General features: G+C 38.5%; 1 protein-coding gene across 3 annotated transcripts; it reads right to left on the bottom strand.

Annotated features, from left to right (window-relative positions):
• Nucleotides 1-1,126: 1,126 nt before the first annotated feature.
• On the bottom strand, nt 1,127-26,808 carry NCBP3 (nuclear cap binding subunit 3). Of its 3 annotated transcripts, XM_044993936.1 has the most exons (14): nt 26,629-26,808; nt 25,477-25,542; nt 22,377-22,482; nt 20,889-21,014; nt 19,211-19,339; nt 15,551-15,624; nt 14,380-14,488; nt 13,233-13,332; nt 12,771-12,877; nt 10,421-10,709; nt 8,292-8,449; nt 6,350-6,514; nt 5,967-6,012; nt 4,001-4,116 (listed from the first exon to the last, which is right to left on the bottom strand). In XM_044993936.1, exons 1-13 carry the CDS (start codon nt 26,791-26,793, stop codon nt 5,990-5,992), a joined length of 1,617 nt encoding a protein of 538 aa, XP_044849871.1. In that variant the 5' UTR covers nt 26,794-26,808; the 3' UTR covers nt 4,001-4,116; nt 5,967-5,989. The 3 variants fall into 3 exon arrangements, with proteins under 3 accessions (XP_044849868.1, XP_044849869.1, XP_044849871.1); XM_044993933.1 differs by lacking the exon at nt 5,967-6,012 and having other exon boundaries at nt 1,127-4,116; XM_044993934.1 differs by lacking the exons at nt 5,967-6,012; nt 26,629-26,808 and adding an exon at nt 26,216-26,248 and having other exon boundaries at nt 1,127-4,116.

A 26,808-nucleotide genomic window follows, 5' to 3' on the forward strand; every position in this document is an offset into this window, starting at 1 on the left:
TTAGATAGTAGGTCCCTTGGAGCAGTCTGCCTTTTTGTTATGTATTTGTACAATGTATAGCAAAACGAGACCCTTGTGTGCATGAGGCTCCTATAGGCCAGCACAACACAAATAGTAAGTATTTTAAAACACATTAGCTGATTGAACCTTCAACTCCCCTCCTACCGTTCACTCTTGACCATCTAACCCAAATTAATATTATTAAACATTTATATTGAGGGGAGGGTCTTTAAAGCCACAACCCGGTTGGACCCTATTGCACTAGGCACTGTACAAACATAATGACATCACAAAAGAAAAAAAGGATTACAAACCCAAATATTTTAAAGTCATTTGCAAGACACCTTTAACCAAACCTCACAAACTAGTAAGGCTCCTTTAACCTTGAGATGATCAGTGAATACCAGTTTGCATTGAAACACCCTATGACCAAGTTGAGTTTGGATTACAGGACAATGAAGTAAAGCTAAAGGTTGTTTAATCCAGATGAACTTGTTTTTCACCCCCATATAAAAAGGGGACAATAAAGGGCTAATTGATGCACCCACATCCTCTATATTAAAATAATCACATCTTTTTCTCTTCATTTATGTAATTGCTAGGGTCCTGATTATACCGCAGTAAGCCCTTTTCAGGAACTGATTTAACGACTACCCAACAGAATTTCAGTAAAATTGGACGTTCGTGTAATTTCTAGCAGTTTTTATTTGGAAGAGGATCAAGCCAACAGACATCAGCAATATCTGCTTAAATAAAGGTATAAATATTTTCACATTATATTCTTTGCCTTGAATTGAAAAAAAAAAAAGTACCTTTGCTCTCTTCTTCCCCTTGTCTGGTATTGGATGCACTTACCTGAAATAAAATCTTGGTTTTAAAATCCTAAGGCCTGGTTCTGCCCATGGAGAATTGGGGCCTAAAATGCCACGTCAATTTATTTTGAAAAACAGAATGCAAGTCACCTGAATCACTCACTAAAAGAGGTTTTTTCCTTTAATAAGAAATGATCTAAATAAAGTCTTAAGGTGTTTCTATAAACAGTTCACTTAGAATTGAGGAATGCTCATTTCCCTTCCTTGGCGTAGGTTCCACGGCAAAACCAGAATATTCATTCCCAAATCTGAGAGACTTTGAACAGAATTCATTTATTCTAATGGAATAGACAGGTCAAATTTCTCACATTCACTATCTGAACATTTATCAACATTAATCACTTAAAGGTGCCCATTTTTTCTTTCCTTTTTTGGTTATGTGCTTTTTGCTTCATGTTGCAGAGAGACCTACAGACTTTTTTTTTCCCCCAGCTTGCCTTTTATGTTACTCATTTAATTTGTCTTGCACAGAAGACACAATAATGACTTGAGAACTAGTGAAATGCCAACCAAACAAGAATGAAGAGCGTGCAAAAAGCCAAGCAAAATGAGAAGGGGGCGGGAGAAGGATTTTTAGTACATCTGCTTAATACTTTTTCCTATGTCTTTTGTTAACATCTGCTTAATTTCATTGAGTAATTAACATTTTTGGGAAAGGATATCTTTGTTAAAAAGACTCACTACCCACTTTTAATTAAGGTGAGAGAAAATAATACACACCCCATCTGAGACAACGGATAGGGTCCTCTAGCCAAACCAGAGAAAACCAGACTTTGACAAGTGATACTGGCAAATACCTTTCAAACCCTTTTTTATACTTCATAAAGAAGCAAAAATGGGCACAAGGTCAATTCTAGACGAATCCTTTGTATGGTCCCTTTAACAATACACTTACATTACACTCACAATTAGGGCTATGAGGACTCAGGCCTAAAGATTTTAAAGGTATCGGACCCTCCTACTGTGAAATGTGTGAAAGGCATAGCCACTTCTTGGCTGAGAAGGAAGACACAGCAGCATGCCCATCGGCAACACTAAAAGCAAATTAAAGGCCCAGTTGCTCTGCCTAAGCAGAAACCTGCAAGGGCAGTGCAGTGCCAGAGCAGTGCAGCTTACGTGATCAGGGGCCTACACAATCTCTACTTCCATAAAAAGTAAGTTGTGATATTCGAGTCAAACCAGCAATACAACCCAAGTAATTTACTGGCAGAAACACAGCAGTTAAGGGAACTTTTATCAGGATGTTAATATAGGTAAGGTGTCAAATGGATTGTTAGATATGGTTCTATTTTAAAGCTTTATAAGGGGAAATATATTCATGAAAGTACACATCAAAATAACCCATGACAGTGATACTGCAGTCATTTACTCGTCATGAACAGTATTTTTAGGCAGCCATGTTTACCAGACAATATTCAATTCAATTAAATATATAAAAAAGGGCGAATGTCACAAAAGCAAGGAAATAGTTCAGGCTAGAAGCCCAGTCAGTCCCCAGCTCACCCTGCTGTATTTAGTCACCGTAGCTTATCTTCAGTTTCATATACTGCTATTAGAACATAATATTCTTATACACACACTGACATAACGGAGGTTAACTGCAGATTCCTTGCTTTTGCAAAGCCCCAAACCTGTTTCAATATAGTATGAAAAAATTAGAAAACAGAAGAAAAATGTATGTTTAAAAGGAAGAAGGGGAAGGGACACACTGACATTTTGGGCTAACAGAACCTAGGAATTAGATACAATGCAAACAGATTTGCAGGCTGTTAAATCTTGGCAGGTAATATTTTGCTACGTCATACACATTATTCCTTTTCCCCGAGTTGTGGGCAATCAAAATAAATGCCACAAATAATAAAAAACAAACCAAAAAACGGTTGCACATTCATTAACCTTTTTACCTACTAAGGAAGAGGACAAGAGTAAGAAAAGTGAAGTGAATGTAACTAGTCAACCATGTGCACATCCACATGTACTATACAAAAGGACATTCAAAAATATTGACATGAAACACTGATCCTATATTTTCCTTTTCTCTTTCAATCATATTTTTATATATATATATATATATATGTGTGTGTGTGTAGTTTAACAGCACATATGAAAACACCACTATAAGCTTTCACTGTAGCCAACAGAATTCTCACAAATATAAACATTATTTTAAGCTTTTAAATTGTTAAGATTTCTTCAAACATAATACAGCTATATTGAAATATTTTTTTAAAATTGTTTCAACATTTAAACTCCAAAAAAATGAATCCCAGGAATTTGCACAATTTTGTCAACAAATCCAACTCTGCAGTCTTGAACTTGTCAATCTTCCCTTAAAGCAAAAAGTTATCACCAAAATGAATGAAGCAGAATCCTTTTTGAGACTAATATAGTGGTGCTCCTCTGATGTTATTTTGAAGTATTACCTACTAGGAGGTCTAGTTTAGATTTACATTCAGTATTTTGGAGGAGTGGGAGACAGCAATCCCTTGATAAGCTTTACCCTTGCTGGCTGCGCACCCAGGAAGCATCATTGTTATTACCCTATGAGGAGACTAAAGGTGCTGGTAACAGCTATAAGGGCCAGGCAATAGTGATTATTCTGAAGTTCCCTGTTCTTTGGATGAACTGTGTAAAACATTTTCTTAAAAGACTCCATGTTAAAAAGATTAAGAACAAAAAGTCGTCTACAAAATCCAGGAGTAGTTCTGTCCCTTCTTTAAAGTTTGAAGCTTGGGGAAAAAATGTTTTGCAATAACTACTACAGGTTTGCTGTAATAAATGTATATGACAATGCCCTACACAACACAGGGCCACACATACTGAAGACAAATGTGATTGCTTTAAATGTCAAGTGGTATACAGGTCTTTACTTCTGTGTAAACAGAATGGAGAGGCTCCTGGAACCTCAATCAGAGTCCTGCCACGCTTCCATAATGTTCAGCCTTTGGGCAATGGAAATCTTGCCATGCTGCAGAGTTCAAATCCTGAGGATCAGGGTCTAAAGAGCATCATGATTCAGTGTCTGACCCAGAACTACTCTCCCGGCTAATTTCAATTTGTAGAGATGGCAAGTTATCTAATCGGCTTTTCTTCTGGCGAGACTGTTCTTTTTCTTTTATAAGAGCACCCCATGCCCGCTGGAGCTCTGAATCGTCCTCCTCTGGAGATGTTACTGAGTTTTCTGATTTATCTGGAGTCTTTTCTTGCGTCTTAGGTGCTGATCCTAAGCGGGTCCATAAATTACCTAATTGGATTAAAAACATGTTTGAAAATCACAGAAATGGATAGTAACGAAAAACACTGGAAAAACTGACATATGTTCAAAAATGTCTTCAATTTTAACCATTGCATGTCCTAAATTTTGAACACTTCAACCTTAATGTTCTCAACATTTTTTTAAATAGAATTTAATATATTTTAAAGTGCAGGTCTACTCTTAAAAGTAACTAGGTAAAATGGTGCTTTTATTTAATTCTTCTACTGTATGTATCCAGAGCAATCCTTGCTTACAGCAGTGATAGTTAGGGCTCCGTGTTTGTCACAAAGGTCGCGGAAGTCATGGATTCCGTGACTTCTGCAGCAGCCAGTGTGGCTGATCCTGGGGTGAGCTGCGGGAGCGGCCTTGCAGTCGGCCGCTGCTCTGATGACCCTGGGGAGCTGGACCTGGGGACCACCCAAGCAGCAGCTGGTGCAGCTGGCCCCAGAGACTGCCTGAACAGCGGTTCCAGGGTGCCTGGAGCAGTGGCTGGCGCCCCAGTGCTTCCTCCCGCGTGGCAGCCAGATTGGCAGCTGGTGCTGCGGGCCCCCAGATTCCTCCCCCTCAAGATTCAATCAGGGGTATTGGACAGGTCACGGACTGTGATTTTTTGTTTCTTGTCCATGACTTTTGCTAAAAATACACGATTAAATCAGCCTTAGTGATAGTACAATTTCACTAATTTTACTTCTGTTAGAACTGTAGAATCGCATGTTTTTGAATAAGGCTTTGTCTACACTAGAAAGTGGAACCTTTTTAACTATACCAGTATAGTTAAACTGGTACAACCCCAACCAATGTGGGCAGTTCTATCAGTATAAAGGTGCTTTGTACTGAGATATAACTTATTCTCCTTCCAGTATGGCAATAGCAACCCGTATAAGACACCTTTATGTTGTGTCCATGCTAGGAGCTGGTATATGTACATTGCTTAAAAAATAAATAAATCATACCCCGTAACAACACAGTTATACTGATAGACCTGGTCCACACACAGATTTTGTAAGAGAGCAGGATTCAAACGCATCATCAAAAGAAGTTAGTCTTCCCCAACACTTCCCTTACATCTGTGCAGCCTCTGTGTGGCCTACAGACGCTTTATTACTGGTGATTTACAAGTATGAAAAAAGACAGTATGACTCCCAGGTTAAGTTTTCAGGGCTGTCACCAAGAAAAGCTTTCTTTTTGTAAACTGAGAAAATGTGACCTAGCCTCACTAAGAAAGTTACAGAACTGTATCAAATTATTTTCAAAGTCTCTTCTGAAAGTAGAGCCACACTTTAAAGAGAATGACAGTGAACATAAATAATTGTATTGCAATTCACAGTCAAAATGAGTAAAGGTTAGGAACGTATATTAACCGTTTGAAATGCAAATTCCTTGGTTGCTATAGTTTTGCACTTATTATTACCACATTATTACACCTCAGAGTTTGAGATATCTTTAACAACTGCTCTGTTCAGACAAGCTGAGCAAAAGAATAAAAACCAAAAATCTGGAAAAGTTCAACACTGAGGATAGAGAATAACATTCAGGGAAAATCTGTCTTAAAAGTTCCTTTATTCTATATGTTGAGAGAAAAGTAGAAATTAAATTCAATAAATTATATAATAATTCAACCATCATTCTATGATATTCTCCAAGACCAGATTTTGAAGACATTTCAACCAAATTCTGCCCTCAAAAACATGCACAAGTCCCATTATCTTTTATGGGAATTGCATACATCTCTCAGGGCAGAATTTGGCACTTGTGACTTCTAATAACCATTAATATAGTGCTTTACAACTTCAAAACATTCCACAAACATTCACTACTTGATTTCTAACTTCAGTCACCAGAATATTATTCCTCCAGGTTTTCATTTGAAGTTCCTCTTGTTCCCTAGAATCAAAGCAGTAAAGTATCTTAAAGGGAATAAGCCAACATTTGTGATCTTCATTACAAAAACTGCTTTAGCTATTACAAGTTATTCACATGAGGATTTTGTAATAAAGCTCATGAGATGCAATCTCTATGCAAGATTATAAAGTCTAGAATTTTACCCACATGAATGGCAAAGCTTTAATGTTTAGGAATAATATTCTGTTTTAAGTTAATATCCTTTGGTTATTTTCTAGTCAAATGCCACTAACAGCATCAAGACATCATTGTCATCTGTAGTTACAAGCTACATATGCACCCCTAAAGTAAAGTCACATTTTCTCTCTGTAAAACAAACCTGCTTTCTTCTCTCTGGTGTCAGAGTAAAGGCCTTTCACATCTTGTTTGGGTATCCCTAACCGGCTATGTACATTGGATACCGATTCTCGACGAGGGGTGGAGTTGCTACTTGGGGGCTTGACTTCCGGAGAGTGAGGTCTCTTTCCTAGTCTCTGCCGTACATCTGGAAATAACACGTGACAGTGATTAAACTGAGTAATCATGTACTGCATTTACTTTAACTCTTCCAGCTGATCCCGTGTCCTTTATCCATTTGCAAAATTTTTAGGTTGTTTTTGTGAAGTCTTTTAATTAAATCTTAACATAGCACACTGTCTTTGAAATGCTCTGAATTCCTGTATTACAGATTATCCAGGCTATAATTATTTCTATGACAGATTTGTCACATGGCATCTTTGCAAGGCACCCCCTTTTGGGATGTTTACTCTTACGTGGCTGGGCTTTGTCCCAAAGATTAAAAAGTAACAACTTTTCTAAAGATCGCCAAAAGCTATCTTTGTTTTGGATTCCATTTCTATTTTAGGAATATAAATACTGAAGGAAGACAAAAGGGTCTCTGTCCAGTGTGAGGCAGTTTATATGAAAAGCATGACTCCTTCATTAATTACTTTTTAGAATACATGAAAAAATCCACTTGAAAATTACAGTATTGCTTCCTCTAATTTAGAGAGCTAAACTGAAAACCAGAGCAAAAGAATCTTATTGTAAAGATATTTAACCCATGACGTGAACCATGCCATATTGAAAACTGTAAGGGCTGGTCTACACTATCGCGCTAAATTGATCTAAGTTACACAACTTCAGTTACGTGAATAACGTAATGGAAGTCGACGTAGTTAGAGCCACTTACCGCGGTGGCTACACTGCGCTGTGTCGATGGGAGAGCGTCTCCCATCAACTTCCCTAATGCTTCTCGGGAAGGTGGAGTACACAAATCGATGAGAGAGTGCTTTCCCATCGATTTAGCATGTCTTCACCAGACCCATTAAAATTGGCACTCGCTGCATTGATTGCAGCAGTACCGGCAAATGCAGATATGCCTTAAGATATGGATCCCTGCTTCTGCACTAGGACTCAGACAAAAACATGAAAGCAAATGGAACAGGAAGATTTTATATATAAATAAAAGTTGTCAATCTGAAGGACATGAAAGATTAGAGAAAGGTATTAAACAGCTGGATTATTTAGTAAAAACTTTCTTTATATAAAGTATTCCTTCCAAGTGACGAAGAGTAACCTCTAGACATTACGCACATAAGAGGGTAACGAGAGTTACACATGCTCAAGTTTAAAAAAAATAATAATAAAAAGGACCAATCAACTAAGATTAAAACTCAAAACCTTCAAGTCATAAGCAACCAAAATATTCTGCACTTAAACAGGATCTTTCATTCAAGACATTCAAAGTGATTCATATTTGTTATTTGTATCATGTTAGCCCCACAATGTACTAGGTAGTTTCACACAGAAATACAGAATCTCTGCCTTAGAGAGCCAGCAATGTAAAAAACAAAAAAAAAAGTGGGGAGAACGGATATAAGTAAAGTAATTCAGGCAACAATAAATTCTTCATCTCCATCCAACTATTCATTTTTCCCTGTAGCAAGCCCCAGTTTTGTCCCTAATATTCTTATAGCCCTAATCTGCCCTCTGCATAAGGGAGTAAAAAAAAGTAGGCAATATACATTTTATCTCAACAAGCTCTTAATATCTGAATACAAGCCACCTGCAATTTCACTAATATATGAACTGTCAAAGCCTGGTAACATAAGATTCTTTATATCCATTATGAGGTGTGAAAAATTTGAGAGAATACTGAATTGCATATATGCAGAACCAACAGTTAAACATAATTCCTACAGGTTTATAAATTTCAGTACTGAACATACCCATTTTAAACAGCAAGTCATCCACTGTGTGTTTCATTAGTTTTACATTACCTGATTTTGTAGTGCTGACTGGCTGACGCTGCCCTGTATTATTCTGACGTTTTTCCTCTAACAGTAGTCTTACATCTGCAACTTTTTCTGACGATCCTTTGCTGCCAATCCGATTTTTTACATTACTGGATGCTACACTATCTGCTCTCATAGAGTTCCTAAATAAAGACATAATATATTTCTAATCAGCAAATAAATTCCCATGAATGAAGTTCAACAGAGTCCTCAGGAAGGCACCCTGTGCATAAACACATTTTGGAAGTTAGTGATATGAGGATTTCCCTTAAGAAATGGGGAAGAACACACAAAATCTATCACTGTAAAAAAAACAAACAAAAAAAAACTGCATTCCAGAATCAGTCTTAGCTCTTCTTCAAGCATATTATCAATATGTTCAGAGCATCATATGCTGCATATCCTGCATCCAGGATGCCTTAGAAGCCTGTAACAAATAGGTAGCAATGTTTTTCCAGTTTTAAACCAGGATATAAGCATATCTTGTCAAAACAACAATAGACAAAGTATCAATGCTTCTCTAAGTTTAGGTTCTTCATCGTTTGTTACTCAAAACTATAAGCAATGTGCTCAGGGGCTGCTTGTAAACATCTTACCTGTCAGGGAGAGTGCAGATAAGGGATACATTTGTAGGCTATGATAGTACAGAGTTTGCAATCCCTTTCGCTAAAGAGAAAATGTATTTTCTTTAAAGATATTTGCTACAGTCTCTAGTAATAAGTGCTATCAGCACTATTCTGACAGCATTCGGACCACTATGAGGTACTCTGAAAACTAAAAATAGTGATGTGAACAAGCTTAATCAGTATCTGTTTCAAACAGAAGTACACCAGGTTGATGTCAACACAGCAGTTCCACTGCAGTCAAAGTAATTCAGAGTAAATGAACAGTCAGAGAACTACTAGACTGATTTAATTCACGTTCTAATGATTCCATCATGTTCTATTATATTATTGAAGGGACCTGCAGATTTTTATTAGATTATTAATACTGAAAATATTAAAACCTACTTTTACTTTTTACCATTAAAAGGGTTGTTGTTGGTTTGTGGTTGGTGTCGGTTTTATGCACATTTCTCCTAGATTCAGCAATGAAAACAGCAGTCAGTTCTATTTATTTTAATCAGGTTCTCATGCATTAACACAATGCTGCAATGTCAGATTACAAACATTGCAAGGGAATATTTAACAATTTTACATTTGGATTAAGGGTTAATTTCAGTGAGTTTTCTGTATTTCTTCTTTTAAATATCTTCCACTAAATCATGTCAGAGCTAAAGAAGGCATGCTGATGCTGCCACTTCATTTAAGTCATTACAGTTATGTCACTGAAATGACAAGTGATTGATCTTAATGAAGAGTCAAATTGGATAAGATTTCAAGGAGAGTTGTTACTCAGTGCTAAGGATTTTCAGCATTAAATATACTACACATTGAGATGTCATGCTATAGTGGCTACTTTAGAAGGGTTCCGTATTATATTAAGTCAAAGCAGAATACTGCAATTGTTGTTAAGATCTTCACGTGTACTATTGAGTCACTTCTTTTGAAATACATGGTCTAACTGGAATGATCTTAATATACAAGATGTTAATATTGTTCATGGCACAGAAAATTAAGTAGCTACTGAACATGTTTTTGGACAACTCTTTTACATACACTATTTAATAAACACTTATTTCATAGTTTTTTACATAATCAGTATATACTTAAAAAAGTACAGCCCCAGTCTTGCAGACACTTGTGCATATGAGTAAATTTAAACTTGAGTAGTCCCATTGAATGCAACAGAATAACAGATATATAAAATTACTACGTATATATTTGCAGGATCAGGATCAAATGCCTGTACTACATGGGTTTTAACCATTAAAGGGTGACTCAAAATACTTCAGTTAACGAGTTGAGATCCTGAAAAGTTATTGTATTTTTTTTTAAATTTAAAACAGCAGTTCAGTTGATTTTGTCAATTCATATTAGTGATTACATTATTTTCTAGAGCTTTTAAGCTTCTATTTTTTTTTAACCAAATCAAAATATAATTATAATATAATGCAAGAAACACTTTGTGACTGGGGTTTTTAAGCAATAAAATGCAAGAAATTAAATTTTTACCTAATAGTTTTCAATTGAGATTCCACCTCATCAGCATACATTGTCATTTTCATGCTCTTTTTGGGAGATGGAGTGGATATCATTTTCAGTTCAAGATCATAGTCCATTTCATCAGAATCAGATGCACTGGCACTTGATCGTCTTGCTGCACTGCGATCTCGAGACTGTTTGAAAGCTTGTAGTTCATCCCGGTACTCTACCACAACCCTGTCATCCTCATCCATATCCTCATCTTCCTCCTCCTCCTCTTCTTCTTCCTCAATAGGCTCCTCAGGAACATTCACTAGGCCTGAAACACAAAAATTAATTTGGAGAGATTGCAGCTTATCCTTTTCATAAATGTTTGCAGAGTTTTTGTAGTCATGTTGGTCCCAGAATATGAAACACAAGATGGGTCAGGTGATCTCTTTCCCTGGACCAACTTTAAAGCCTGAAGAAGAGGTCTGTGGAGCTCAAAAGCTTGTCTCTTTCATCAGCAAAAGTTGGTTCAATAAAAGATATTACCTCACGTATCTTGTCTCTTTTTCATAAAGTTAATTAAAAATCAAGATTTAGAAAAAATGGCAAGTAAATACAGGAAATATAAAACTGCCATGAAACATGCCATAATCTGTACCATTCACTGTCTTGGAAGGGAGGTTAAGTACTACAGCTGGATTTTTTGAAATGTCTGAATAACTTTATGATCAATTATATGAAGCAATACTTGATAAAATAAAGATAATTAATTCTAATGCTTGTATAGTGCCTTAAGGTGATCACTGCTGGTGACAGAGAGGAAGATTTCTTCCTGATCCCATATTCAGCACTGCACAACAGAACAGGTGCATCATGTATTGCCAATGTTCTAAATCTATAATATATACTCAGTTAGAAGTAAAACAGTGTTTTAATCTTTTCATATGCAACAGGAGGCAAACACTGCCCCATCAAGTAATACAGTGTTAATTACACACAGTTAAATGGCTGATGGTGCAGTTTCAGCACCCTCTTCCAATTTTCATATGACTCAGTACATATATAGGAATATATTCTAGAAAATGTATTGCATGCACTTTGTATCAGTCTTTATTTTTTACAAAGCAGTCAGCAGATATGCAGCCTCCTGTACAGTTTTTTCCTTAGCACTTAACATATTTCTTCCCATATTATCTCCCTAATACACACACCCATAAATCACGTGACCACTGTAAAGGCTAAAGTACCAATTAGAAGCTCATTGATAGGGTTTTCTGGACTATATTCCCCTGGAATATATACCACCCAACTACTTTATTTTTGTAATGTATTGTAAGATAAGAGTTGAAATGGCAAATATTTAAAGTGAAGTGTAAACAAACCATTAGATATTTTTGTCTCTTATGCTCCAGACCCCATTTCCCAAATCTCTAAAAGAAAACAATCAAGTAAAATGAAGTACCTACTGAATTACGCTAAGTGATTTGATGTTTTGTATCTGAACTGTTGCTTGCAAAACCATAGGACAAAATCTAAGTGCTGGCGGGGGGGCGGGGGTGTGAGGGGAAGCATAGCTCTTTTTCACTTATCTGACATTGTTCTATTTATCAGATTAATTATGCACAATCTATGTCACGTTGACAAACCCAAAGACAATAACAATTATATTTTGGCAGGTATTCCATTAATATGTCAATTACTGTTTTACTTGAGAGAATGCTTTTATTTAATTAAAGGTATTATTTTAGAATTTACATTGTGTATACTGTTGCTTAGGTTATACTTTGCATTTGAATAGCACCTTTCACAAGAGGATCTTAAAAGGACTCTGCCACTCTGATTTCTCACAACATCCTTGAGAAATTGTTATCAAGTAAAGGATAAGAACAGTGTTTAAAGCACTGGACACACATCTGGCTTGAGTCCTAACTCTGTCTCAGATTTCCTAAGTGATCTTGGACAACTGACTTCATTTCTGTGTCTCAGTTCCTCACCCGCAAAGTGGGAATAATGTTGTCCTATTAGAGAGAGGTATTGTAAGAATGATTCAGTCAGATACTATAAGCCATATAAAGTGGTCAGACAGATAGGGAAACAGGAAAAACTAGGTCATGTAACAAGTAAATCAGTGGCTAAGCAGGGCCAAGAACCCTAGTATCTTGACTCAATTAGAAATGCCTCCATCCAAAACTAGCATGTGGTAACCACCATTTTCTCCTGTACTAAACTCTGCTTTGGTTAATTATTTAATGAGGCAGAGTGGACAGAAAAGGCAGGCCTGTGAAGCACAAAGACCTATATTTTATTTCATTCTGCAGTTTCACAACAGCTGCAACACTTGTTTGAAGATGTAAAGCATTATATATATGTTCCCAGTACTGTCATTAATTACCTGAATGCCGGTGTTTATAAGGAGGTGTCAACCCAACATCATCCCCAATGAGTGTCCTTTTCTTTATCACATCACGATGGATTCGACGTGAATGATATCTTCGTTTCCTGGAATGTCAACAAAAGCAAACACATTTCTGCCACGTAAAAGGCCAAAAGAAAGTGACCTAAATTCAGCGACAGAGTAACAACTGCAATTTCCACTGACGACAGTGGCAGTTGAACGCATTTACTCTATGGCTCTATTTTGCCCAGTATGACTCTCTCAACTATGAGCACTTGTTAATTTTGAATTCAAATTTTTATAAATGTAAAGTCAACAAATCAACTTTGCTAAAATACAAATCAATGCTCCCCACCCCCAAGTCTACAGAACTTTGAGGGATGACACTCACAAGTTAGCTAGCCCTGTAAGCATGGCTGGACACATGCAAGGTTCTACTCCCCTTTATCATGTACTCACCAAGAGTTGCTTAGAATTCCTTTCATGCCACCATAATTAGGGTTGCCATATTTCATGTAGTACTGACTTCTTCTTGCAGCTCCCAGCTCCTTTTTATCATCTGAAAATGTGTAATTAAGTTAAAGGAATACTTTTCCCCTAACCACTCTGGAGCAAAAATAAAGAGTGCCCAGTCAAAGATATGAAGCATATATTATAATAGGCAGTCTCAACTACTGCTGAGCTATAAAATATCCAATCTCCTTCATGTGAGTAAAAAATCCGTGTACTTACTAGGAACAAAACGGATTACAATGCTTGCTGACAATTCCTCTGAAATAAAACTCACAGTAACAGACACTGGGTTCAACTAATTTCATTCCATGGAGATATGAGTTTCATTTATCACCTTCCTGTTGTATTATGTATCACTTTAAGAGCTGGAATATGGAGACTGACTAATTAGAGATGTCACTGTCAGAACTGTATGAAAAAGGACAGTCAAATTGGAAAAAAAAGTCAGGACTTGAGGGCAGGTCTACACTGGGGGGGATCGATCTAAGATACGCAACTTCAGCTACATGAATAGCGTAGCTGAAGTCAAAGTACCTTAGATCGAATTACTTACCGTCCTCATGGCGCGGGATCGACATCCGCGGCTCCCCATGTCGACTCTGCTACCACCGTTTGCATTGGTGGAGTTCCGGAGTCGACAGGAGCGCGTTCGGGGATCGATATATCACGTCTAGATGAGATGCGATATATCGATCCCCGAGAAATCGAAGGCTACCCGCTGATACGGCCGGTAGTGAAGACGTACCGTGAGTTTATTTACCTTAAATGCATTAATATTATCTATTGACATGATTGTAGCTGGTAACAGCTTCCACCAATACCACACAAAGAATTCCAACACTATAAGCATGGCAAATGATTCTTGATGCTCAGAAAAGGCAAAATTTGCCCTTATGCAGAGCCTCTTTTGTGGGCTTCAGTGGTAGATTTATCTTTTACCGAATCTTTGCATTAGGCTGAATTTCACCCAGAATAAGTTTTACATATATGTTCTACACACATTAAAAATACACACAAGAACTGTTGTAAAGACATAATTTAGTCATCAGTCACCTTCAAATACTGTATAGTGCCTATGCAGTGAGTTAGTTACCTTTAGTAGCAAATCTCATGAACAGTTTGTTTCCTTTAGCCAGCTTGTTGGCTGGGCGTAGATCATTACGTAGGAGAGAATCTTCTTCTACCTGGGAAAGCGCATCCAACTTTGGAAAGAAAATATTTTAGATACAAAAATAAAATGTTTTTCAGCACAGATTACATTCAACAGTAAAGCTAACAAATGATTACTAAGAAAGTTTATTTTCGTGTTAGGAGCTTTCCAGCAGATTTGTGAACTCAGCTGTTTTGCATTTCTTTAACAGATTGATTTATTAAAGGAACATTGGCAGGTTAAAATTAATTTTTTTTTAAACAAAAAGATTCCCCTCCCTGTCTTATTAATACCCTAAGGTACTAAAACTAAGCTTTTTAAACTCTAATTTACTTTCCACTACTTCTGACTATCTACATTTCATTCAGCCTGGACAATGAAGACAACTAGTCAATTTTATTTTTGCTCACAGTCAGTTTCTAGCCTGTTTATCAACTTGTCACACACTAGCACAATGCTGCAATGTCTGGACTGCAAAAACACAAAGTGTTTGTTTAGAAAAGTTTCCATTAAATTTGTTTTACACAAACTGAAATTTGGGCCTACACTGACCTGACAGTATTCTATTAAGCAGCTCATCTTAAAATAAACAGCTTTTTAAAAATTTCTTTCGTCTCTAGCAATATTTCAGCTGGTTTCTTTGGAAAAGCAGCATTATTCTAGATGTGCTGTCCCTGCTGTTGTAAGAGTGAAACACTCCCCCGATGCATACCTTTACGTACAGTTTGCCAAAACTGAATAGCTTGGCTCCTCTTCATCTTCCTCCTAATTACTCCCTTTATCTCCTCCTTCCAGTCTTTTCCATTCCTGCTTTCATATGGTCCTCACATGGGTGGAGCAGCTTCAGACTTCCCATATGCCAAATGCCCTCCCTCTCCTAAAAACTCACTTTCACAAAGCCATTCTAGGCTGATATCCTCACTGACAAAATCTCTGGACTTCTCCTTGCCTTAAATGTTTTCATAAGTACTAAATCTGATTTAGCATTTAATTTATGATACTACGCAACAGTCTAGATTCTGTATAATATTTTTACATTAAGAGTAGAATATCGGAACGACCTCACTGCCCAAAACTGAATCTCTCATGTTAATGTTTTTCTTTCTGTACTGACCTCAACATCACTTGGATTGTCATCCTCAACCTCTCCTTCCTCGGTCTCATCGTCCGAGCTTTCCTCCTGTTTGTCTAAGGATAAACAAATTTTAGGATATTCTTCCTGATTTTATGTTGCCAGCATTTGCTTTTCATTTCCTTATATTTTCTGAAATCAAACTGAGTAAGTTATCCATTGTTCTGGGTAGCCTGGAGAATAATTAAGATAGTAAACCTCTGCAAAAATTTTAAACAGGTGAGTACACACGATAACTAACTAATCATAGAGCTTCCTTCATGCTGGTGCGCTCTACTAATGTAAGTGGCTGAAGCAGAAGTTTAACTGTCTGTTAATATAAGAAGACACACTGTGTTTCAGTTTATCAACCGCAGAGAGGTCACTGATGCCTTAATTTAGCTGCCACTTAAAAATATTTGAGTTAATGTTCAATAGTTAGAAAGTTACTGAGATAATCTCTGCAGCTCAAAAATTATGAGTGATTTCATTTCAAGAATCTACTTTTAACCAGTACTACTAGCCTATTGATTGTATACAGTGTGCATTGCTAGCTGATGGCAGATATTTTCAGTTTATTTTTTGGGGCTAAGAAAAAGGTTTTGTTTATATTGTCAGCAGAATCTTGTTTCAATTATTTCTGAAAGACAACTTAATAGTCCTTTAACGGTGCCTCTGACTCAGATATCTCAAAGCACTTTACCATCACTGGCTAAGCCCTTCAGCAGCCCTGTTTAGTAAGGGAATATAGAGATTCTTCATCTAGCAACTAAATGCAGCAACTTTCAGAGTGGAATACAACAGCTGGTTATAGCACACAACAACTACACAAAAGTTATGGGCAGGAACGAAGGAATACTGAACCCAAATGAAACCATGGAGAATATTCAGACAGCAGAATGTAATTACTTTGGTGGAATTTGGCCAAGTTATCAGGGCTAGCATCCTGCCTCTTACAAAAAGGGCCACAGGATCTTTAATTACTGCAAGGTTTTTAATGACACAATGTGCCTAGGTAACTCCACAATTATTTAAAAAAAGGAATATATCTGAGCCAAAGCCTCCCTAATATTTTGGATTTATCCGATTCCTCAGACCTTAACTTACTTCATAAATTCTTCCCAACTGAAAAAGTCTGAACTTTGCCCAGTAGCCTGCTTTTCCAGGTGACCAGATGCAGAAATGTATGTGGGAGTTTAGGGAAATACATATTTTTACTACTGTTGATATACACGTCATAGTAATTATTTTGCACCTGACAGGATCAATGTGAAAATATATGTCCTCAATTTAAATAAGGTCTTTCCCTAGTCTCCAAAAATAATATAAGATGTATTTTAAGAATGTTATATTTTGTAGAATCTTGATATTTGCCTGAAATCAAAGGTTAGGTTGTGTTTTAAAACCGCACAAAAAAGTTTTCAGTACAAAGAAATAAGACATAGTATAGAGGAGGCTGGTAAAATAGTATAAAAAGCACCTAAGTCTTCCTCACAATACCTATTTTTGTATAGACTTAGTTTTCCCAAGGCAACAAGGGGGTTGTTAGAAAGCGCCTGAGTTGCAGTGGAAAGCTGCAAGGAGAAATCTGTTACAAAGACATCTGGAAGCATAACAGAGTTGTGAAAACAGACCACATCTGATAGCTTCTGCTAGTGCATAACGTACAGAAAGTGGAGATTGGTAATCTGGATTTTGTTCATGCAACTCATACCTAAGCATAATTTACAGTTTCAGTTGAAACAAATGTTTTTATGAATTGCATTGTCACTATTGGTTGATAATGTGCAATTCAATATCTTGGTTTGAACCACATCACAGGAAGTTAACACATCACCTAGCAGCAAAACAGCTGGATGTAGTCAAAGTAATAAAAGCCACAAATTCCTGTCTGTGGAAGTATAATGGGGTTATAATTAGAGGGGATGTTGTCAGCAAGTAGATTCCAGGTTTATCACAATCTGAAGGTGTACCGTAGCTGCTTCAATTTATACAACTTACCTTGCAGTATGCTCCATCTGGAAAAGGAGACTATGGGCACTGTGACAGAGTGGAATATGTCTGAGTCAAATTATGAACATTATCTTGTTCTATGTGTGGAAATGTTGGACACCGTGACTGCACAAGCCTGGACATGCACAAAGACTCCTTAAAGGACTAACACTAAGAGCCATCAAGACTGCAATCTGGGGTCAACAACTTTGATTGTCTTTCAACTACTGGCCCATCCCCATGGAACAATGGGTGTTCTACACAGGGTGTTGCAGTGAGGAAGGGGCAAACATGACTAGCGTTTCAATCTGAGCACATGGCTCAGAGGAGCAGTGCTGGCTTTAGGAACTGTGGGGCCCAATTCGAATACTCGGTGGTAGTCCGGGTCTTTGGCGGCACTTCGGCAGCGGGGGGTCCTTCACTCGCTCCGGGTCTTCCACGGCACTGAAGGACCCCCTGCCGCCGAAAAGCTGTCGAAGACCCGGACCGCCGCCGGATGAGTAAAAAAAATTAAAAAGGCGCCTAAGGCGCGGGGGCCCTCTTAGGCATGGGGCCCAATTCCGGGGAATCGGCCTAAAGCCGGCCCTGCAGAGGAGAAACCCTATTTAAGGGCAGGGTTCTGCTCTGAGCGGGGGGGGGGGGGGGGGAAGTGACCAACGGCTACATACAGGGACTTGCAGAGGAGGGGGAAGGGGAAGGGGAAGGACTGTCCAGCTTAAAATACTGATAAAACCTTAGACTCACACAATGGATGAGCTCATACCAGGTCTAAGGACTTTTGTTTTAAAAGATCTGTAACTCGAATGCTTTAAGGTCACTATGGTTAATCAATTCCTATGTTACTTGCTTTCCTGCCACGCTGTCCCCAACGGGGTAAAGCTACAAGCCTAGAGTGCTCACAGCCCAGGTGGAACCCTGGGGAGTGTATGTGACTGGGGGACTCAGGCAGTCACAGACACTGATTTCAAAGTCCTGGATAGCGGCATCCCACATCCCAAGGAAGGGCATCAGACAAGAGGTCAGAGCTTGGAAATGTGCCCTAGGGTCTCAAAGGTAGAAACAGTGGCTAGACTCTAGCCAGACACAGTTGATTTGGAAGCACATGGGACCCAGCAATTGGGTCCATTTGCAATAGATTTGTAAACATACAGTGGGGTATTGGGTCAGGTTTTAACAAGGTCAAATTCAGAGATAATATAAATTGTGATGGAAGTTACACATTGGTAAATCAATGTCATTTGCAGAAAGGATGCTGTAGTAACAAGGAAAAGCAACCAACAGGAGGGTTTAAGATGATAAAGCACCTTATTACACCCACTTGTTTCTCATTGTTACCACCCCACCCTTCCACCCACTCAGCTTGTGAGTTACAAGGACTGTGTAAACTTGCCCCACTACTTAAAACACCTCTGAATTTGTCCTTACGTTTAGAATGTTCAGTACAGATCATATTACTGATTTTGGTATCTCTCCAACCCACCTTTTAGGAAGCAGCTCCTTCAAAAGGTTTCCAAGATGAAAGCCTTTTTTAAAGTGGCAGAATACCATTACCTGAAACTACATGACAGAACCTCCTTCAGTAACTCAAATTATGTAGCACCCAAGCCAAGAAAATATATTTTAAAGAATGCGGAGTTTTAACTGCATGACCTATATCTTCTGTGCATCTACCTTTCTTGTTTTTTTCAGTTGCTTTCTCCTCGTTGTTTTCTCTGTTTTTGAGTTTATCCTGATCAGGCATAGAGCTCATATTTATAAGAGCTCGTGTTGCTGTCACTTCATCAAGCCAGACTACATTACCTAAAACAAAAAACCCACAAAAAATAGTTCTAGTTAGCTAAAATTTTCCACACAGGCTCTTAAGATTATATCCTTTATCTTACAGTCCTTTATGTAGAAGACAAATTACTAGTATAAAACTTCAGTCACATAATAAGTATATAAAGTTATATGTACCAACAGGAAGTGAGATTATAAGATGTGTTTCATAAAGGGAAAACAAATCCTTTAGCATGTTTGATCAGCAGGAGACACAACTCTTATCACACAGGACAACACAGGCCATACACCATATTATTTTCTGATCAAAACTTAAAAAAAAACCCGCTGGAATGATTAAGGTCTACATAAATAATAGGGGCTCGTTTATTTCTGCCAATAACTAGAAGACCCACTCAAGATTACTGCACCTTCTGAATATGCTAGTGACCAACCATGATTAAATCAAGGATACTGGCTCATAAAATGATCCGTTCATTTATTTTTAAGAGTGTTGTTTAGTTTCACTGTGTAAAACTCTTGACACTATTCTAGGAAGTATGACTGAAGTATATTTTGTTACTTAAACTTAATTATTTTACAAGAGACTTCATTGCAGAACTTGCTGAGAAGAAAGGAGAGACTGTTAAGGGGTTTTTGTACAGATTATCAAATTTATACATTAGTGATGCAAGGATTAGCAATGTTCACGTGCATTGAAGAAAATACAATGCAGATTTGGTACTTATAAGAAAAATCCCTGTAAGAAGAGTGAGAATTAAAATTATATGCAGTAGAACTGATCATGTCAGGCTGATGATAACTCTGTTAGACATGTGACAATGAAAGAGGGGAAAAAGAAGATTTGAGAGGTGCTTCTTAAAAATAAGCATTAAGCCAAAGTCCTTTTATTGAGATGCATTCAGCCCAGATACAGCCACAAGCGTTAAATGCTGTTCTGCTGTTTAATGACTCTGGAAAAACCAGAGCAATAAATTTTATCTTGTTTTATATTAAGATGCCTGAATAGATAAGATTCACTGTAGGGGAAAACACCCATATTCTAAATGTAAACACAGGCTGAAGACGGAAAAGCTACATATAAACCAAATACGCAAGTGCCCATCAATCTTTGGATTTTTAAATTCTACACCTTTTCTTTGTTTCTCTCTGAAGAACAAGGACATTACCTCAATATGTCTCGGACCTTTAAAAATGCTACAATTCTGTTGCACCAATTTAAGACGCACTGCTGCAGCTTGTCATTTTCACCAGAGTTAGCATCTTTCACAACATTCTATATTGCAGAAGGGTGTAGCCAACCTAACCTGCTAGAGCTGCGGTAATTTTTCTCACTAACCAATAACTTAACTATATATTGCTTTTGATATTCACAGTTCTTTATTAACTAGTTCTTTCAAACACCCCTTTGAGGTAGTAAGTTTACAGATGGGGAAGTTAAAGTGCAGAAGGGTCAGGGACTTGCCCAAAATCTACAAACGAAATCAGTGGCAGAACTACTAACAGAATCCAAGAGCTCTGGAATACAAAAAATATTAAGAACTATAGGCTAAAGACTTAGTTTACTTACACGATGTGTCATCTAGCCACTCAATATGAGCAGGAGGATACTCTTTAAAATAGGCAAAGATGTCCTGGGTACTCATCTCATCTACTCCGCAAACGTGGACTGTATCCAGCCTCACTTTTGGGATTGCTGTAAACAAGAAACAAAACCACTGCTCATTTTTACAAAATGAGTTTATGTATTAGAAACGTGTTGAATTAAAAACCAAAATCATTTTTTAAAAGTGAAGAATAGTTTATTAGAGTCAGGTACATCCTATACCAACTTAAAGGCATGATCTTCTAGTCTAATGGCCTGGAACTTAACTTATAATTTCACAATGTGTTGACCTTTCCAGTTGAAAATAAAAATAGGATACTTATCAATCCAAAATCATCAGAAATATTAAAATCTATTGCTATAGAAATTCTACTGCCAATCACTGATTATAATTTGATTTTAAAGACAGCATGCATGTTATTAACTTTTCAAGAAGAATGTAAAATCTTCAGCTTATTTTAAAGGTACATGATCAAACAAAAAAAAACAAATCATGCCATTCTGAAAGTTTTTTTACCTAGTATTGTTACAAGCAGTAGTAAGGTTATCCATAACAGAAAATTAATATTATTTTCCTCTGTTTTCAATGTCTTCATCATGTATTTCACAACCATCTGTACAGTCAGTTTCAAGTTTCCTCTGTATAATCAATGGCCTAGGTCTTGATCCTGCAAATGGATCTGCACAGAAGGACCGTTAGGACCTAGGTCCTGCAACTGCATCCACATGGGTGGACCTGTATGACCACATTGAGCCCCACTAACTTCAACAGGATAACATGCACGTGGATCCACCTGCACTAATGCAGTTGCATGACTGGGACTTCAGTTTCTTTTCTGTATGTTCTTTACACAGCAACAACGAGAAATATTTTAAATAATACGGGAAAACGTGGTTGTAAAACCACAAAGACTGGCAAGGGATTCAGAGGCAGGTGCTGAATGGTTTTCAGACTACTTTTAACCCTTTAAAAAAAAAAAAAGATTTTTTAAAACTTGATAACATCCCTTCCATTAAATATTGAACAGACAACCTACTGGAGCCTTGTAACCGTGTGTGTGTGCGCCAACAGCTTCTGCTGTGTCAACTGACAGAAAAGCCTTGGACAGCCAGTCTACACGCAGCAGTGGGTATTGCTGCCACGTCATTAAAAAAATGCTGTCTGCCCAAAATGGTTCTGTTTCTTTTAAGTGTCAATATCCTCCCACAACAATTTTAATTGCATTATTTTTTAGATTGTCTTCAAGTATTTTTTTAAATGGGAAAGTAAACAGAAAAAAAGGGAAGTGAAAAATACAAGATATTACTCCTAGTGATGCTCGCTTTTTCACTCTTTCACTCACACCTAGAAAGGAGTGAGGTAGTATGGCCATCAAGCCAGGAAACAGGAAGGAAAGAATCTAGAGATTCTGCCTTTCATTCAGTTTGATAAGCTCATGGTACATTCCCTACCTTTCTTCATCATATCTCGTTCCAATGCCACATTCCTTTGGGCAAGGTTCACTTCAGCTCGAAAATGAAAGCGCTTCGCTCTTTGCTCCTTTTTCTCAATTGCTTCCTGCAGGAAACAAGGTCCAATGGAAAAGGAAATTGATGCTTTGTTCCAAACAAGTTTCATAGTAATACCAGACATTTAATAAAACACAAGTGGCCAGAAATTAATCATTACAAAGTTTCTTTTAGTTTTCATTAGGCCTGGCTGAGTCAACAAAAAAAGAAAATTATGTTAAAAGGGACAAAATTAAAAACTCTTTCATAGCTTGACTAAGAGTCAAATGATTATTGTCTTGTGGCCGAACAGCATAATGGGAATCATGATGTGTTGTCCGTCACTGACTCTGGATGACCTTGGACAAGTGCTTAACCTTTCTGATGGATAACCAAATTTACTGATCCTTAAAATGAGTATACGTCAAAGGCAAAATTCAGCAAACCTTTACTTGAAACAAATGTTTCCTCTACCAGGCAGACTAATCTTTTATTTTGAGACTGCTGGCTTGTTTACTTGGAGGAAAAGAGAAAAACATGTTGAGAAGATAAGATCACGCAGTTTCCAGACAGTTAAAAAATATTATTTGGAGACCTGTGGCCCTTGGGAATATCCCTTTGTCTGCACTGTGGCCTTTGGGAATATCCCTTTGTGTTTGCACTTCATCAGGACTAACTGGAATGCTGACTATAGAAATCTTGCTGGGATTGGTAATCCAAACTATTTCCAGGGAGCCCATCAACAGATTCTCTAAAACCAGTGATACAAAAGATGTTATGCAAGCCCTCAACAGCAATGGTAATTTTATTTCTTGCGACTGATTAAGAATTACTCAGTCTAAAAAATTAATGAGTGTTTTAAAAATCTTTCAATCAACTAAATTGAAACTTGTCTCATAAAAATATCCTTAAGCGAGAACTGCCCTTGGATATAACTACAAGATAAATTTGACCTTTTAATCATAGTTTTATTATATTTCCCAACCAACTCATTTTCATTATTCAGCACTGTACATCTTTACCCTTAATTATGAATTCCATTTTAAAGCTGTTATTAAGGAATGTAACAAAGGAGGGAGATTTTCTCTGATACTATAACTTTAATTGCTTCCTGAATTACAAGTCTCTGACATACAGAAGCTATAGATTTGTAGCCAAGAATGCTGATTTTCAATCTCTTACATCAGCTCCATTTGTGCTCTTGGGCAAGTAACAAGTTCTCTGGCTGAGCTTTCTCTAGGCAAAATGGGAATAAAACTCATGTATCGTCTCTCACAGTGCTGCTGTGAAGATTCATATTTTATCATAAACTGAAAATGTAAAATCCTAATAATACCACAGAACACTTAACACAGAACATGGAACAGTGCATTTTCTTTTCCATTTCCAGATACAACTTACAGTGATCTGTCATACAGTGATGCCAATTATTTAAAAATTGCAGTGTGTGTCAGGGAGACCAGTTGCAAGTTTAAGCTTCCAAAGAACCACAAAATGATCAAACCTTGTTTTGAAGCAGCTGTTAATTTATGTACTTAAAGCCCAGTATGTGGAAACACACAATGATGCCCTTTGAAGACTCAAGACAATGGAACTAGATTTTCCTGCCAAACACTTGTTCTTCCTTGTCTGTCTCTCACATAATAAGAAAAATTCAGCTGACCTGACTCAAAGGGCTTTGCTTTGCACTATGGAGTTGCATCACTGCAATTCCAAGAGAGTCTCCTTGTTTTCTGGCAAATGCACTGAGCTTTTAGAAACAGTATTACAAATTCCTGGCGGGGTATGAAAACTTTGTCTACAAATAAATCTTTCACTATAAAATCATAGAAAGAGATGGTTGGCTCAGCATTTTCATAGAGCTTGTTTATTTTGTACATTTTGTGACTTACAAATTGCTGCCTCTAATATTTTACACGAGACAGACATCACAGCAGGAGAAAAAATTTCACCAACCTGACATCAAAACAAGAACTCTACAGCTATAAAAAAGAGTGTCTAAAGTCAGTAATACTCAGACCTTAGTGGTTCAGGAGCCAAATTAGTGATCAGCATTGCCCAAAAGAGCTACAGCAGTGTGAATTGTTTCATATACTATAGTACTATATATACATACACACACACACCCCTCTACCCCAATATAATGCGACCCGATATAACACGAATTCAGATATAACGCAGTAAAGCAGCACTCCGGGGGGGCAGGGCTGCGCGCTCCGGCGGATCAAAGCAAGTTTGATATAACATAGTTTCACCTATAATGCAGTAAGATTTTTTGGCTCCCGAGGACAGCGTTATATTGGGGGAGAGATGTATATATATATAAAATCCTCACAGCAAAGTGACTGATTAAGTATTATTATTTTATCAACTACAATTGGTTAATAACATTGTAAAAGCATCCTGATTGGTTAATAATTAAGGCTCAGATTTCGTCACAGATATGTTTAGTAAAAATCACGGACAGGTCGCGTGCGATAAACAAATATTCACGGAAGCCCGTGACCTGTCGTGATTTTTACTAAAACTAGCCTTGACAAAATGGGGAGGGAGGAGGGTCCAACACCCACAGTAGCTGGGCTGCTGGGGGGGAGGAGGGTGGTGGTCCCCCTGCTCTCCCCCACCAGGGCTGAGCTGCTGTGGGGTTCCCCCTGTCCTCCCCCACTGGCCAGGAAGCTGCAGGGGGGCTCCTACCTCCCATGGGAAGTGGGAGCTCTAGGGGACCCCCCAGGGAGCTCCGGGGTCCCCCTGCTGCCCAGCAGCTAGGCTACGGGGCTGGCTACCTGCTGACAGCAGTCCAGCCCCGGGGCAGAAAATGTCACGGAGGTCTCTGGAAGTCACAGATTCCATGATTTCCATGACATAATTGTAGCCCTATTAATAATTAAATCACACAGTGTTTTAATATCAAAATACCCACAGGAGACACATTTAAGAGCCAATCACTGGTCTAAGTGTACCCGAAAATGACCATTTATCTGAATTTCCTTAACACCAGCTAACAATGCTTCCTATCCAACAACAGTAATAAAAAACTTTAAAAAGACCCACAGCACAATATTACCTTGGAGGTGACATCTATTCCTGTGATGAAACTTCCAGCTTTGTTTTCATACCTTCTACTAGTGTCCTGAAACAAAGCAGAACTGTGATGAAGGCTAAATGCAGAAACCAGTTAGACTGATAAAACCTCGCCAGGTAATCAGCTCTAAAATAAATCCATTCCTTTCTACTCTCTCCTAACTCTATGTGCCAGTATGTTCTTGACCAAATGTGGACCACACTCACTCAATGGAATTACATACAAACAGAATGGATGAAAACAAATGCAGCTTCCCTTGGCATAAGTAATTTTTAGCAGTAGTTAAAAATCTAGTACATCCACTATCACAGGGGAAAATATATTCTGCCACAGCAGCAAGTGGAGGTGATAATCAAATAGCATTACCAACTCTAACGTCCATGGTTTCAGGTATAACTGTCTTCCCATTGAAAAATGTGTGTGTTTAACATAATCATATTATTTTAAGATATCAGGGTCTCTAAAAGTTACAACTTACCAGCATTAGGTTATCAAGCAACCTTTTAGCACAAGGTAACATTAAACTCAACTTTCATATTAAAAAAGTAACTTTTAAGCCTCTTGGCGTCATTGATTCTAGTCCCAGTTCCCAAAATACCCCAGTCGGAATCACTGCCTTTGTTTTGTTAAATCGCCCTAATTATGTCATAAAAATTAAGAGTGACACGGAGGGGGAAAAACGGGGTTTTTCATTGTCATCAGTTAGTCCTGCTGAGTTTACCTGATTGCACTGAACCATGTAGACTCTATGCAAAAATAATCCAATTTCTTCTCCACCCTCCAGCTAAATGGCCATTTACCGTCTCATTCTGGCTTTGAGGCCTCGGCATCCCCGCTCCATCCCGCCCCCCGGCTCGACCTGTTCAGTCTGACAAGCCGCCCCGTCCTCACTAGGGTTCTACCTCGTGTTAGCGCGCTCGAGTTACAGCCTCAGAGACGGGCGGGGGGGGGGTTGCTGTGCCCCCCCCCCCAGCGCTACCTCGGCCGCCGCCCCCACCTCCCGCCACACAGGCCCCCTCCCGGAGGGGGGCTGCTGCACAGTCACCGCCTCGCCCCCCCTGTCCCCCGGGGACTCAGCCCCCCCCCTCCCGCCAGCTTCCCGCCTCCCCCTCCCGCCCGGGCCCCGCACCGCACCGGGAGCAGCTCCCGCAGCGAGCGCCGCACGGGGACGGTCTCCAGCTCGCCCTCCTCCACCTCCATGGGCTCGGGCTCGGGCTCGGGGCCGCGGGGCGGCTCCTCCTCCTCCGCCGCCTCCTCCGCCGCCGCCACCGAGATCCGCAGGCCCCGCACGGCCGCCATCGCTCCGCCAGGCCC

Source organism: Mauremys mutica, chromosome 19 (genome assembly GCF_020497125.1).
Source record: "Mauremys mutica isolate MM-2020 ecotype Southern chromosome 19, ASM2049712v1, whole genome shotgun sequence".
Classification (NCBI taxonomy): Eukaryota; Metazoa; Chordata; order Testudines; family Geoemydidae; genus Mauremys; species Mauremys mutica.

Excerpts from the sequence above, each read along its gene's own strand:
- NCBP3 (XM_044993933.1), bottom strand. The coding sequence starts at position 26,793 with ATGGCGGCCGTGCGGGGCCTGCGGATCTCGGTGGCGGCGGCGGAGGAG. Across the intron at positions 22,483-25,476 it reads GAATAGATGTCACCTCCAAG|GAAGCAATTGAGAAAAAGGA; the intron begins GTAATATTGTGC and ends TGTTTCCTGCAG. Across the intron at positions 6,515-8,291 it reads AGTCAGCACTACAAAATCAG|ATGTACGGCAGAGACTAGGA; the intron begins GTAATGTAAAAC and ends TGTTATTTCCAG.